The sequence below is a fragment of the Orycteropus afer genome, unplaced genomic scaffold (genome assembly GCF_000298275.1).
Source record: "Orycteropus afer afer isolate SDZICR_OR568_19922 unplaced genomic scaffold, OryAfe1.0 scaffold00055, whole genome shotgun sequence".
NCBI lineage: Eukaryota > Metazoa > Chordata > Mammalia > Tubulidentata > Orycteropodidae > Orycteropus > Orycteropus afer.
The window spans coordinates 991,294-1,007,256 of NW_006921642.1; the positions used below are offsets into that span (position 1 = coordinate 991,294).

General features: G+C 40.1%; 1 protein-coding gene across 1 annotated transcript in view; it reads right to left on the reverse strand.

Annotated features, from left to right (window-relative positions):
• COL4A2 (collagen type IV alpha 2 chain) overlaps positions 1–15,963 on the reverse strand; it is a 199,989-nt gene that overhangs the window by 74,875 nt on the left and 109,151 nt on the right. Inside the window, exons 17-20 of the mRNA XM_007938924.1 lie at positions 11,987–12,097; positions 11,291–11,440; positions 2,753–2,845; positions 964–1,121 (exon numbers count right to left, since the gene is read on the reverse strand). Coding sequence (XP_007937115.1) covers positions 964–1,121; positions 2,753–2,845; positions 11,291–11,440; positions 11,987–12,097 — 512 coding nt within the window. The remainder of the gene's footprint in view (positions 1–963; positions 1,122–2,752; positions 2,846–11,290; positions 11,441–11,986; positions 12,098–15,963) is intronic.

Genomic DNA, 15,963 nt, shown 5'->3' on the forward strand with positions numbered 1-15,963 from the left:
AATTTCATACAAAGTAAATTTATGATTTACTCTTTGGTCTTGCTTCTTGTGGAGTTAAGGAAGCCTTCCTAAATTACTAAATCAGTTCTAAACCAAATATGAAGAAGTGAGTGGTCAATAAGTAATATGCTTTGTATATATAATGCTAAGAGTTTTTATATAAATTGAGGTATAATTCATATACTATGAAATTTATCACTTCAGTGTACAATTTAAAGTATACAATTCATTGGTTTTTAGTATATTCACAAGTTTGTGCATCTATCACCACTATCTAAATTCCAGAACATTTTCATCACCTCGTAACAAATTCTGTACCCATTAAGGAGTCAAGTCACTCCTCATTCCACTTCCAGTCCCTCACAGTCACTAATCTATTTGGCGTCTTTATGGATTTACCTGTTATGAATATTTCATATAAACAGCATCATATAATATGTGGCCTTTTGTATTTGTCTTCTTTCACTTAGTATTAATAGTTTTAAGTTTCATCCATGTTGTAGCATATACCAGTACTTCATTTCCTTTTTATGGCTGGATAATATTTCATCTTATAGATATACTACATTTTGTGTATCCATTCATTAGGTGATGGACATTTGGATTGTTTGCACTTTTGAACTTCTGTATGTAAATTTTTGTGTGAAGATGTGCTTTCAATTCTTCAGTATATACCTAGGCGTGGATTTGCTGAATCACTCTGTGTTTAATATTTTATGAAGGTGCCCAACTGTTTTTCAAAGTGGCTGCACCATTATACATTTCTACTTGTAAACATTTTTAAGTTTGACTTGGACTTTGTGAGTATCTTTGAATGGATATGTGGTAAAAGAGTGTTGTTGGTCCAAATCTGTGTTAATTTAACAAATCAAAGCCAAGGATAGAAGAACAGGGATAAGCATCAAGGAAATCTTATCAGCTTTGTGACAAAATTGGTCAACAAGAGGACCGCTGTTCCCTCACCTTGAATCCTGGGAAACCAGGAAGGCCATGCTGGCCCTGGTCACCTTGATCCCCTTTCTTCCCTGGTTCTCCATTGACACCTGGAAAGCCCTTGGGTCCTGGAAGCCCTGGAAGACCCCTGATGAACTGATCTTCACATCTACAGTCTCCAGCATCACCTACAATGTGAGGGAGAGAGAGGAAACTTGTTATTCACGAAGCATTTATCAATCCCTCTTAGCACTACAGTGAACAGAAATATAAAACAGGGTCAGCAGAGCTGGGTTAAGGCAGAGGCAACACTGATTAAACATCTATGCCGTGACAGGTACTTTATATACATTATCTGCTCAAGTCGTCACAAAATCCTGTGGCAGGGATTATGATGCTCATTTCTTAGATAAGGAAAGTGAGGCTAATAGTAAGTTATCCAAGTTATCAGTCATGATTACTTCAGAAAACAGAACTAAGATGATACTTAAAAATGGGACTCTCTACAGAGGTGTGGGCAGAATGTAGGGGACAAACAATGAATATTGAGGAATTCAGTCACTATGAGCAGCAGGAAATCATTAACACCACTGAGTCTAAAGGAGGAAATAGCATTACAGGAGTCTAGTACAAACTGAAACCATGAAGGGGAGGGGGCTGCCTGGTAGAAGCTATAGTCTTAGAGGCATGCAGCCATTGCCAGAACTGTGGCACCAAGGTTGTGAGTGAATAAGGAAAAAATACTCACATCTCTCTTCTGTCCTGTCATTGGCTGAACTCAGGAAGCCAAGGGAAAACCATGCTGTTGGTAGGGGTCAGCTCCCCCAGGGCATAGATTATGGTAGAGTAGGAGCATGTTATATAGCTCATAAGTGGGAATGCCTGAGCCTAACTGATTGTATTCCCAGTGAGGTATTGAATGCATGCACACATTCCCACACATTATCAGAAAGATCAGGGTGTCATTCCATCCCATAGTGTGTTATCCGTTGTGGGGCAGGAGAGCTTGGCAAGGACCACAGTGGTAGCAGACAGCTTACCACATAGAGTAGGCACCATTAAGCCAGACCTTCTCTGGAAAAATGGCCTCACGGGGGCGTCCTTGAAGTCAGTGTGGAGTCTGAGAGGTATCCAAAACTCAAACTAAACTCACTGCCGTTGAGTCGTCCTGACTCATAGCTACCCCTCCTTGAGTTTCCGAGGCAGTATCTCTAGGGAAGTGGATTGCCCGATCTTAGTTCCGAGGGGTATAGCAAGAAGAGTAAAGTGCTAGACTGGCTCGGCTCTATTTTAGACTCTACCACTGACTGGAAGTGAGACCCTGGGCAAGTCACTTTGCTTCTGTGAGGCTCAGTCTTCTTGCCAGATACAATACCTAACTTAGGGAGTCATCGTTAGGCTCAAATGAGATGTTCAATATACAAGCACTCTGCAATGAATAGGGCCCTTTACAAAAACTTGTTACGTTGTCTTAAAACTGATTACTTCAGATGAATCATTTGAATTCAGCTTGAGAAATAACGGTTCATCTTTTTTGGGTAGTAGTGGGCTCTGCACTTTTTGGAAATTCAGTCATAAACATGGCTTAATAGAAAAGGGTGACCAATGGGGCACCGGGCACGCAGAGTTGATTTCACATATGTTCCTTTTAGTGTAATATTGATGGGAGAAAGGAGGGTATTACAGAAGTGTAGGGTCAATTTTATTTCAGAATAAGTTGGAAAGAGAAAGAGATTTAACTTTCTAGAAGTTGAGGTAGATTTAGAAAGGCCAAGATAACTTCCACCTCCATTCTCCAGTTTTCCCAGACTTTCCTTACCTTTCCATCCTTTTGGGCCACGAGCCCCAGGGAAACCAGAAGGCCCTGGATAGCCCACCTGTCCTGTTACTCCTTTAAGTCCAAAAAGAAAACCTAAAGAAAAAACCCACAAGGAAATGAAAATTAGCAGACCGTAGAGAGACATCTCACTGAACCCAATGTTTTGAAGGTTTTCAGCTAAATCTCCCAAGATAGAATAAAAATGACCCATCACCTTCAATTCCATGCCCAAACACCTATTAAGAAAGAAACAGATTGTTCTGTGGTCACAGATTACGGAGCTATAAAGAAACTTAAGAGTCAATGAATTTATTTTTTCAATTAAAATCTAGAAATAGAAATCTTTACTTTTGAGAAAACCTGAGTCCAAAGAAAGGTTTGAATCTTTGATCATGTATTTTGTTTGTGTGCTAAGGACTTGGATTCCAAGACTACTACACATTTTTGATACCCCTCCCCCAAAAAATATACACGGAGAGATTAAAACAATGCACTCTCTCTGTCCTTTACCCTTTACTCTGGAATTGGAGCACATGTACACATACCCCCCCCACACACACATACACTCTCATTTCTTTGTGTGCACACATATGCACAATATACACACATGGAGTTAATGTAATTAATGCAGATAACATGTAAATGATCTGGATTCAGCAGGTTTAACTCAGGGAACATTTTCCCCCAACTCCTAATCCACAATCTCTGCTAACAAGGTTCACGGTATTTTAAAAGTCCTGCCCCATCTCCAAGGTTTTAGTAATTTCAAGCAAGTATATTGAGGTGAAGGTTTAAGAAATATATTTTAAAGGCCAACAAAATTCTTGATGTCATATGCAAGAGGAATGACATCTTGTGATAGACAATAAGGTTGCATATGTCCAGGGAGGGAAAAAAAACACTGCTGGATTATGGAATCCAAATGTCTCCATAACCCATTCTTTTCTTTTCCTTACTTTCAAATCTAGTAGTGATTATAAGGGAGCTCTGGTGGCATAGTGCCTAAGGCATTTGACTGCTAACTAGAAGGTTGACGGTTCAAACCCACCAGCCACTCCTTGGAAGGAAGGTTGGGCAATCACTTCCATAGTGATACTGCCTCAGAAACCTACGGAGGGGTCACTATGAGTTGGATTCCACTTGAAGGCAGTGAGTTTAGTTTTTGGTTTAGTGATTATAAGCTCAAAAAATCAAATAACAACCCTCCAAAAAATTAAAACACTGTATTTCCATATCCACCACGTGGTGCCTGAGAGGAGGAAAGAACACAGTTATTAAGGAATTAAGGGAGAAAGGAAAATACTAAGTGTTAAAACTTTTTGCTACCTGCTTGAAAAAAAAAAAAACCACCAGAATTTGAATGTCAGCGTGCTCCTAGGTAGCTATAAATATTTATGCAAAGGTAGCAATGAATAATGTGCCATATAATCTGATCTCATTACACATTTAATATAATCTCATTCATTCATCAGAACTTGATCCAGCACTTATTCTATGCCAGGCAGTGTGGTATACAACAGGAAACAAGACCGACAGATTCTTACGTAGCTTATAGCCCAAATGTAAAGACACACATTGAACACACAGTAGTAAACAACCAATGTAGAATTTTGAGTTATGGCCACTGCTATGAAGAAAGAGAACAGGGAGCTATCAGAGAAAGTAATGCGGGTGGGGAGAGCCCACTTTATTGAGGGAGTGTCAGGAAAGTCCTTTCTGAAGAGGTGAAAATTAAATTAAGACCCAAAGAAGAAAAAAGAGCCAGAAAAACAGAGGGCTCTTGTTAGCTGCCATCAGAACTAGTTGCTAGACCTGTCTTCTGAGGCACCTCTGGTTGGATCTGAATCACCAACCTTTCAGCTAGTAGGCAGGTACTTAACCTTCTATGCTACTCCATGACTGCCCCAGACAGAGGTTTGAGTATCTAAAAGGCCCTGAAGTAGGAAGAAAGCCAGTGGTTGAAGGGTGGCAGGTGAAGTGGAGCTGCATGAAAGGAAGTGAAAGAGGTCAGCAGATCATGCAGGGTCATCCATCTAAGGAACAGGGCTTGGATTTGATCCCAAGGATCAATACAATACAAACTCCCAAACTCATTGCTATCAAGTCAATTCTGACTCATAGTGACCCTCATTGGGTTTCTAAGACTGTAAATCTTTACGGAAGCAGACTGCCCCATCTTTCTTCCATGGGGCACAGGGTGGCTGGTGGGTTCAAACCACTGACCTTTTGATTAGCAGCCAAATGCCTTAACCAGAGTTGTAAGGAGAGAAGTTCTAATGTGATCTAATTTACACTGAAAGACATATATTGGCTGTAAGGAGAAATGACTGGAGAGAGAAAGAATGGAAGCTGGACTACTAGGGGTTGGCTATTCTAGTAGACTAGACATGAGACGACACTGGCTTGGATTAGGACAAAGGCAGTGAAATGAAGATATATGGACCTGTTTAAGATTCAACATCCAACAGGTAGAATCAATAGGACTTGGTGATGGATACAGTGTGGGAGATAAGGGAAGTGCCCAGAGTAACTCCCAGGGTTCTGGCTTGAGTTACTGGTTTTATTGAGATGAGTAAGAACCAAAAGAAAGGCATGTTGCACGGAGGGCCTGGGGGAAGAGATGAGCAAAGTTAAATTTTAAGATACAATATTTGATATGTTTGTGAGACTATGTGTTGAGTTAACAGTCTATATGAGTTTTGTAGCTCAGAAGCCAGACACGTGACATGAAGGACAAGGAGACTGTGGGTGTTTCTTCCAACACATTATCAGAGAGTAGTTTTAATGTGATCTATGTGAGCTAGTAAAATCTAACAAAAAAATGCAGAATGACTATCTTATGATGGCACACCGCTTCTTTCCTATGTTGTTTTCCCTCTATTTAATATATTAATAATTTGAAGTACCCATGAACATATATATATATAGGTTTGACAGAGGCTATCTCTATGCATTTGTATATGCTAAAAATATGTCTATGCATGTAGTAGATCATACAGGGGAAAGAGTCATGAAAACATCTAAGTCACAACCAAATACTTTGAGGGAATGAGTCGCTGGGTATGGAGGCTCAGGACAATAGTCTTGGGGGACACTAAGGTCAATTGGCGTAACATAGACCACAAAGATAATGTTCTACATCCTACTATGCTAAGTAGCGACTGGGGTCTTAAAAGCTTATGTGAGTGGCCATCTAAAGAGAACTATTGGTCTCCCCCTGTCTGGAGCAAAGAAGAGTGAAGGGAATCAAAGACACAGGAAATAATTAGTCCAAAGGACTAACTTAGCATGTGAACCCTAGCTTCCACAACCCTGAGACCAGAAGAACTAGATGACACCTGGGTACCACTGCTGACTGCTCTGAAAGGAATCATAATAAGAGGCCCCAGATACAATGAGGAAAAATGTAGAACAAAACTGAAAATCATAAAAAAGACCAGGCTTACTGGTCTGATGAAGACTGGTGGAACCCCTGAGACTATGGCCCCGAGCCACCCTTTAAACTAGGAACTGAATTTAACCCTCGTGACTCAACTGGCAGCCAAACAAAAGACAGGAGCATCTCTCTCTCTCTCTCTCTCTCTCTAGTGAACAGTAATTGTTGTTATGCACCGTTGAGTCAGACCTGACTCATAGAGACCCCTCCTGCATTTCCGAGGCAGCATCAGTATGGAAGTAATTGTACCATCTTCTGAGTGGCTGGTGGGTTTGAACCGCCTGCCTTCTGGTTAGCAGTCAAGTGCCTTAGGCACTATGCTACCAGAGCTCCTAGAGAACAGTAATGTTGTTGTTACGTGCCGTCGAGTCGGACCCGACTCATAGCGACCCCTCCTTGGGTTGCCGAGGCAGTTATCACTATGGAAGTAGATTGTCCAACCTTCCTTCCGAGAAGTGGCTGGTGGGTTTTAACCGTCAGCCTTCTGGTTAGCAGTCAATAGCAGGAGGATATTCGTTCATTAGAAGAAACATATGGGATCAAGGGGACTGCATTTGCTCACAGACAGAGGTAGGAAGGTGGGAGGGGGTGAAAAAGAGGGATGAAGGGAAGGCATGGGTGCAGGGAGAAAGTGGGAAGAATGTTGTTACCATGTGGGGATTGCAGCAAATGTTACAAGATTGTATACAGATTGTGGAATAGAAGATCAATTTGCTCTGTAAACTTTCACCCAAATCACAATAATACAAAAAATAGTGATGTATCTCTTAAATATTTTTAGCATGATTTTCAAATCTTATTGATTAGGGGACTAGAGACAAAATTAAGGAGTGACTGGCATATAAACTGTATTTAAATTCATGTGAATGGATGAGTTCACTTAGGTAAAGAGTACAGAGGGAAGACAGTCTAAGATTGAACTCCCAGGAGGGCCAACATTTATTGAATAGGTAGAGGAGGAAACAGAAGTACCAACAAAGAAGCCATAAAGGAGTGCCCAGAGAGACAGGGAGAAGGAAAACATAAGCCCAGAGAAGACAGTCTTTCTAGAAGAGGGATGACCAGCTGTACCCTGGCCTAAAGAGAGGTTGCTGATGCATACAAAATGACATCTCCAGTATTTAGAAACATAAAGACCATTGTTGACCAGGTCAAATGCAATTTCAGTCAATTGATGAAGTTGGTGGATTTTAATTTTATGTCTCCAAGTTCTCCCAATGTTTAGTGAGAAGTGTATTATCACAGAATTATTTAACCATGCAGGAAGTCCCTGGGTGAGGCAAACAGAGTCGCATTAGAGGAGGTGAAGGAGGTCAGCAGATCATGCAGGGTCTTTTATGCCTAGAGCAGCAGGAAGCCATTAAAGAGTTTTAAGGAGGAAAGTTCTCATGAGATCTAAGTGATCTAACTTACATTTAAAAGGGATATAGCACTTGGATGCAAATTGGAAGGTTGGAGGTTCAAGTCTACGTAGAAGGACCTTGGAAGAAAAGTCTGGTGTTCTACTTGTGAAAAGTCAGCCATTAAAAATCCCACACATGGGGCTGCCATGAGTTGAAGTTGACTTGGTGGCAACTGGCTGGTTCGTTACTTCTGTGATGTCAGCATTTTAAACTTGAGACACGACAATAAAGACAAAGATACTGTGGATGTTCTTTATACAGCAAATCTTTTTTAAAGGCACAGACTGGCCATCTTAAGATGTCACCCTTCCTCTTTCCTATGCTGTTTTCCTTTTGTTTAAAATCCTAATTTCAAATAAGACCTATATGATAGTGATGTGTCTCTGTAATTTTTTTTAACATGATTTTCACAAAGAGGAGAGTAGCCACAAAAAAATCTAGTAGGATTTTTATTTTATCTTATTTCTATTTTCACTGATTCTAGACAGAATGGAGCAGCTCCAATACTCGATTCAGTTAACTGAGTTGGAAACTAGGAGTAAGCAAAATATTTCACCCTGAAAGAAAACTGACTTCATGGTTTGATTCTGCTGGAATTGCAGGGAGTAAATATTCTGGTTTTCATCAGTAGCAAAACATAAAACAGGATAAATTGCAGTTACCAAGAAAAGAATCCAATAATATTATTCCAGGGGGAAAGTTGAAGAACTCTGTGAGAATCAATCAAGGTCATTAACATTAAATTATGGTCACACACAAAAGTGTCTAAAAGGCCATGATGGTTGGCTGCTTTTTGTATATAAGAGATTGCTTTACAAATAAAGGTGATTTGGAAACAATGTGTCTCACAGGATTAAGACATGTATTTAAATGAGAACTTAAGTTATAGGCTTTAAAAATTTTTAGTTGACAAAAATTTCCATCTGTTTTATACATTTCCTCATCAATCTGCAACATGGATCAGAATTAAGTTAATTTGTTTGCAGTTGACTTATTTTAGTAAATCATAGATAAAACAAGATGGGATTTGTCTTTATCAAAACAGAATTTAAGTATAGGAGTAATGGGAAAGTCAGTCTTCAAAATTAGGCCTTTGAGAGGCATATATATATATATATATATTAATTGTGATTTGGGTGAAGATTTACAGAGCAAATTCACTTTCCATACAGCAGTTCACATACACTTTGTCTCATGACATTGACCACAGTTTACCACAATGCAACAGCTCCCCTCCCACTTCCTCCCCATAGTTACCTCTTCCCAGTGTCCATCCCTCCATACACTCCTGCCCCCTGAGCTATCTCCCTGTGCATAAGCAGCCCTTCTTTCTCTCATGATTGTTCTCTCCAAAGAGTGTATCTACTTGAGGTAAATGTTCAACTCATATGCCTGTCTTTTGTTTGGCTGGAAACCACAGGTTTCAATTCCAGACCTGAAGGGCAGCTAGGGGCCATAGTCTCAGTGGTTCTACCAGGCTCTATCGGACCAGCAAACCTGGTCCCCCCCTTTCTTTTTCCTCCAAATGATTTTGAGTTTTGTTCTACATTGTTCTCCCTCTCTCTCAAGGATCTCCTACATAGATCCTCTTCCAAGTGGATGACAGTGGTAGCCAGGCACCATCTAGTTCTTCTGGTCTCATAGTCATATAGGCTGCAGATCGGTTGGTGTACCAGTCTCTAGGGCTAATTGTTTCCATGAATTTTGGTTTTATTCATTCTTCTTTGCTCTGGACAAGGAGAGACCCATCGTTGCATCTAGATGGCAGCTTGCTAGCTTTTAAGATCCCAGTTGCTACTCGACAAAGTAGGAGGTGGAACAATGTTTTGTATAGTATGTTATGCCAATTGAGCTTGATGTCCCCTGCGACTATGGTCCCAAGTCCGCAGGTTCAACAACTCAGTCCCTCTGGGTAGGTGGTTGTGACCAAGCAGTGACCACAACCTTGCCCCTTGTCAGCTCTACTATACACCTGGGAATTCTGATCATTCACATAAACTTATAGGACTATTGTCTGGAGAGGCATATTTTTATGCTTTTTATTTTTAATGTAAGATGTTCTATTGCCAGAAAAAGGAAAACTCAATAGATTTAATTTTTTTTTTTTTTTTTTTTTAGGAAATACATGCTCATCAAAACTTAGCTTTTATCATAGATGTTACAGTAATAAATATTACCTCAAAGATCATAAAAAATATGAAAGATAATGTTGCTCAAACTATTTGTGAAGTTCATGATCCAGGGAAATATCTGTACCTTAATATTTTTTCATTAGCAGGTGGGACTTTGTAGTTTTTCTACTTGAAAGAACAAGGGGTAAGTGGAACTATTTTAACTTACACAGGTACTGTAAAGTACAAAATAGAATGAGAGAAGTAACTGCCAATCCTTCTAATGGAAGAAGTATTTGGAGATATACTTCTAATACTGCTAACAATTTTAACAAAACCAAACCCACTGCCGTTGAGTTGGATCCCACTCATTGTGACCTCTCCTTGGATTTCCAACGCGGTATCACTATGGAAGTAGATTGCTCAACCTTCCTACCGAGGAGTGGCTGGTGAGTTTGAACCACTAGCGTTCTAGTTAGCAGTCAAATGCCTTAGGCACTATGCCACCAGAGAGGTGTCGTCTTCTAAAAGCAGTTAAAGTGTGAATACATACTTGAATTTGATCTTTAACTGAATCAAACACTATCCATTTTTCCTTAAGATAGAAGAGCTTATTGTGAGTGATATAGAGAATTTAAAGTAAAATATTTTGAAAAAGAAGAGGCTGCTAAATTTTGGTCAATATCAAATAAAAAGAGATAACGTGATCTCATACTTTCTTCCAATGCCTCATTTATCCACTCTCTTGAGGGGCTGCAATGTTTCCATTAGGAGATCTTATAGTGTCTAAAACATAACTCTTTTGATTCTGATATTTAAAAGAATAACCTTTTTGAGGGCATCCTCAAAGATGTATCACACTTCTCCTTGTCTCCTTAAATAGCATTCTCAACTAAAAGATGAGTCATGGTTAACATTATAACCTGGAAATTTCATTTTGTGCTATGATTCAGGGATAGCCCTCAGGAGGATCAAATGAGTCTACACTATTATACTTGTCTAGTTTCTTAGACTTTCATAGTCTTTTATCCCTGCCTGGCCAATGGCTACCACTTCTTTTTAAAGAATGCAGCCATCCCTTCTTGTCATCAACAGTTACCACACGTTAAGTTGGAGCTTTGGCTCCACAGAAGGCTGAGAAGAAAGATGATTAAGTCTGTTCAGAATATTTCATAATACAGAGGTGAGAGGCAGAATCAAGGCTTACAGCCCCCACCATGGAAGAAGGTGTACAGAATTCATCACACAGACACTGGGACAACTACCTCAGTTTACTTCTATTTTTAGACAGTACCTCTTACATGTTTTGCTGACAGACTGCTTTTACTGAAGTCAAACCTCATTTACTATGTCATATACATGAGTTTGTTGATTCATGTTGATTCAATAGGTTTAAAAGATCTGTCTTTCTTCTGTGACCAGCTTCTTCTATTTTCACCCCAGAGGATGTGACTACAGCATAATCCATTGGCCTTTTGGATTAGTTCAAGGAATTATTTAGCAGAAAAACCCAAATGAAAATTCAGCTGGTATTAAGCTTTATCTGAACACTAAAATGCACCCTCCTGTCAGTTTTCCATTCACTTACCATCTGGTCCGGGTAGCCCAGGAGGTCCTGGGCGTCCTTGAAGCCCTGGTTTTCCATCAGCTCCTGGTGGTCCAGGGTACAGAGCAGGGATGCCTGGGTCTCCTATGAAGCCTTTGGGTCCCATTTCCCCTGGTAAACCTCTCTTCTCATCTGCAAATCCAACAGCATTCACCAGCAGCATAAGTCCCTGTGAGCAGCTTCTGATCTTTACCAGTTACATATGCATTCATGTCAGTAAGAAAGCTCCAACAGGACCAGTGACTTTTACAATCCAATCAATAACTAAAAGGATAAATATCATTAGTATACTTTCACCTTCCTTTTTTTTTTTTTTTTTTAAAAAAAAAAGCACCTCTCCTTGCTCTCAAATAATGGCCTGATAGTTGTTGCCAACACTTGGAAACAACATTTAATGCTTCTCTATGATCATCCTAAACAACTGATGGGATCATGCTAGTTATGCACCAGCGGCATCATCTAGGCAGCGAGCTACTGCCATATGTACGTGGTCCTGTGAAGACATCTCAAAAATGTATTTAAGTGGGATTAGAGCTTGGTAAGCCTAGACTATGAGAAAAAGTATAAACAACAAAAACCAAACAAAATTTATGTAGCCAGTAATGCTTCAATTGTTCATGTTTAGCTCTGAGTGCATGTACCTCTGGACTGAGATTTAACACCATAAAACTACATTACCGTCATCTCCAATGGATATGCCAGGGAGACCTGGTAGGCCGGGGTCTCCTGTCTCACCCCGCAGTCCTGGCTCCCCAAGATCTCCTGGGAATCCTGGGTCACCTCTGGCACCTGGAACCCAAACAGATCCCAAAGAATAATAAATCACTATTGTATATGTATCGCAATAGATGTTTGCTTTTTCATTGAATATATATTTACAGAATACCCTGTATATTGTGTGAAGCATGACTGGGGGGCAAGGGTCCAAAATATTTAATATATGGTGGTCCCTGACTTCAGAGAGCTTATTTATGGTCAAATATGGTTGTTGCAAGATTCCTATAAATAACATGAAACAATACAGAGAGGCACAGAATGCCAAAAAGATACACAGGGGATTAAAAAGGAGGGGCAGATTGTTTCTGACTTGTTGTTGTTGTTGTTATGTGCCGTCGAGTCGGCCCCGACTCATAGCGACCCCTCCTTGGGTTTCTGAGGCAGTATCACTATGGAAGTAGGATTGCCCAACCTTCCTTCCGAGGAGTGGCTGGTGGGTTTGAACCGCCAGCCGTCTGGTTAGCAGGCAAGTGTCTTAGCCACTATGCTACCAGAGCTCCCTGTTTCTGACTAGAGAATAAATAATTTGATATCGAGGGACCATGACCAAAAAACAAAACAAAACTCACTGCAATGCAGTTGATTCTGACTCATAGTGATCCCCATTGGGTTTTTGAGATGGGGCAATCTACTTCCGTAGTGATACTGCCTCAGAAACCCAAGGAGGGGTCGCTATGAGTCAGGTCTGACTTGATGGCACATAACAACAACAACAACAACGACAACAATCTTTATGGAACTAGATTGCCCTAACATAGGGAATAAAAACAATAAAAGTAGATAACATTTTTTGAGCATACACCATGTGTCCCAGGCTGTGTTACATACTTTCCATACATTTACTTCCCATAAGTTCCTGTGGGATAAATAATACATGATCTCAATTTTACAAATGAGGAAACAGGCTCAGAGAGGTGAAGTAACTTGCCCCAGTTACTCAAGTTTCATGGAGAAAGTAACTTGGAAGTTGAGCTTTAGATATAGATAAATTCAGCAGAGGTAGAAGACAAGGGACAGAGAGGGAAAGGCATTCAGAACAGCAAAACAATGAAAGCACAGAGCTGGAAAGCTCCTTAGCAGGATCTGGCTGGACTACTGAGGTACAAGTGAACACTAGTGGAAAATCTGATTGAATAAGTAGCTGGGTCTAGAAGCAAGAATCAGGAAGGAAATTACATGGTTAGAAGTCCTGATGTTGCAAATGCTTAATGAACTCAGCTGCTAGCCAAAAGGTTGGAGGGTTGAGGACATCCAGAGGTGCCATAAAAGAAAGGTCTGTCGGTCCACTTTTGAAAAATTAGCCATTGAAAAACCTATGGAGCACAGTTCTACTCTGACATTATGGGATTGTCATGAATCAGTCTACTCCATGGCAACTGTTTTTTACCCAGGAGTTAGGCACCTGCCTAGGAATCCTGGTACAAGAGGAAGAGCTTGGTTTCTCTTTAATGCTTTCTACCCAAAGATCCAGCTCTGCACCCAGATAGGCCTTTAAGAAATGTTTGCAGAAGGAATAATATATGTGAAAGCTCTTACAAACTTTATTTGCTAAATAAACAAATGCAATGTAGCAATGGTATGTTCTTATGCTATGTAAATAATAAAAGTTTGTATAATTAGGAAAGAAGAGAGAAATGAAAAGAAAATATGACTTACCATATAGGTATTACAAGCAGCCCAGGGTTAAGACTGTCTGACTTACAGACAGCTCCTACTTGCTCTTTAATGTTACATAAATTTGTCCTCACTTTGAAATGACTTAACCAAATTCCACTGGAAACAAATTCTTCATCACAATCACCTTCACTTGCTGCACATGCTGTTGCTGTTGCTGTTAAGTGCCATCAAGTCGGACCTGACTCAGCGACCCCTCATTGGGTTTCTGAAGTGGTACCACTACGGAAGTAGATTGCCCAATGTTCATTCCGAGGAGTGGCTTGTGGGTTTGAACCACCAGCCTTCTGGTTAGCAGTCAAGTGCCTTAGGCACTATGCTACCAGAGCATGCAGCAGCTTTTAAACCACTGAAAAGGCTTTAAGCGTTTTCTTGCACTAAAGTAAGGCTGAATAACCACATACACACTTGTTCTGATTCTTAAAGACAGTTAGGAACAGATCATGTTCATACTCTGGGACTGCCTGTAGTGATTTTCAGTGAAGCCATCGTCCGTACGTGTTTTTTTAAATCCCCTCCAAAATTCTTTGACATTAAGAAGGTGATGTGCTGTGCATCACACTTGTGTTGCAAGCACAAAGGACTGAAAATGTGACTCCCTTGTATTCATGCTGCTGTTGGCAGGGTAACTAAGTGGTTGAAGGGATCGACTCCGGAACTAGACAGCTTAGGTTTGAATCCTGTCCCTCCATTTATTACCTATGTGATGTTAGGCAAGTTACTTAACTTCCTGTGCCTTGGTTTTCCCATTAGTAAAATGGGGCTAACATTAGTACCTACTTCATAGAGTTGTTAGAAGAGGTAAATAAATGGACAAATGCAATTAGAACAACTTAGAACATTGCCTGGTACCTAAATCAAACCAAATCCACTGCCACTGACTCCATTCCAACTCATAGCGACCCACACTGGGTATCTAAGGCTGGAATCTTTATGGAAGCAGACTGCCTCATCCTTCCACCATGGAGTGGCTGGTGGGTTTGACCTGCCAATCTTTCTGTTAGCAGACTAATGCTTTAACCACAGCACTGGCAGAGCGTAGAAAACACTATATAAATGTCAGCCACTGTTATAACTAAATAAAAAGAGACAAAATTGAAAACTACAGTCTTTCTTATTTGTCTGGAAGAATAGCAAGATTACTTTTATTTAGTTACTTTGGGATCCTTTCTTTTAATACATAGCCCTTTCCTACCCCTTTCCCATTTTTATAAGCTCATACAATGCTACTTTGTAAGAGACAAGTTTGTTTTTCTCTTTTCCCTGAGAGAAGCTGCTCATTAGTCAACCTTTGACTCTAAAAACCCTGGAATGCAACTCAGTTAACATTCCAGCTCTGCAATAATGCAAGAATGTTGTCAAGTAGCAAAGAGGCAACTGCAGCATTTCTAAATTTACACGTGGGCAAAATGATCTTCAACAATGATTCATCTTCCCAGTGTGGTTTTCAGGATGTCAGTATGGTGAAAGGGGGAACTAAATGAATTCTGGGCTTGCCATAAGTGACATTTTTGAAAAATGCCAAGGAGACGTTGCCAATGTTAATTTAAAAAACTATGTTCCTGAAGCCTCCAAATCACTAATGATAAGTCAAGTCAAACCAACCTCGTGTTCCTTTCAGTAAGGTTTCTGGGTTGGCAGAACTTTGGACACCAGGGATAAGAAGGTGAAATGTTGGCTCTACAGGTAGGTGGATTTACAGCTTGTTGAGCACAGATTTCAAACATACTGATTAACGGTTTAATGTCAAACCAGAGAAAAATGTCCAGGGGCTGCAGAGGTTTTGTGCCTGGCCTGTTCTGGTCCAAATTTTCATCAATGTTGGATGAAGACATACAAAAACAGTTATTGAATTCACAGAGTACTCACACCTACGCTGGAAAGTGAGTACTTGACAGGGGTGAGTCAGATGACCTAGTGAGTGCAGGAAAAAAATACTAGAACATCTTTATTTTTTAAAAAAATTCTCACCTTTTAAAATTTCTGTTGTATATCTATTTGTTAACGTGATGTCATTCAGGCATTCAAGCAAATATTGACTGAGCCCCTATTATATGCCTAGTACTGTTATAAGGATTACGGACACAGTAAAAACAATGCAGGCTAAAATCTCTGCCCTCATGGAACATCCTCTAACATGTATAAATTATCCATACATAAACATATACACAATTAGTAGTAGAGGGTGCAATGTGTGTGTATAT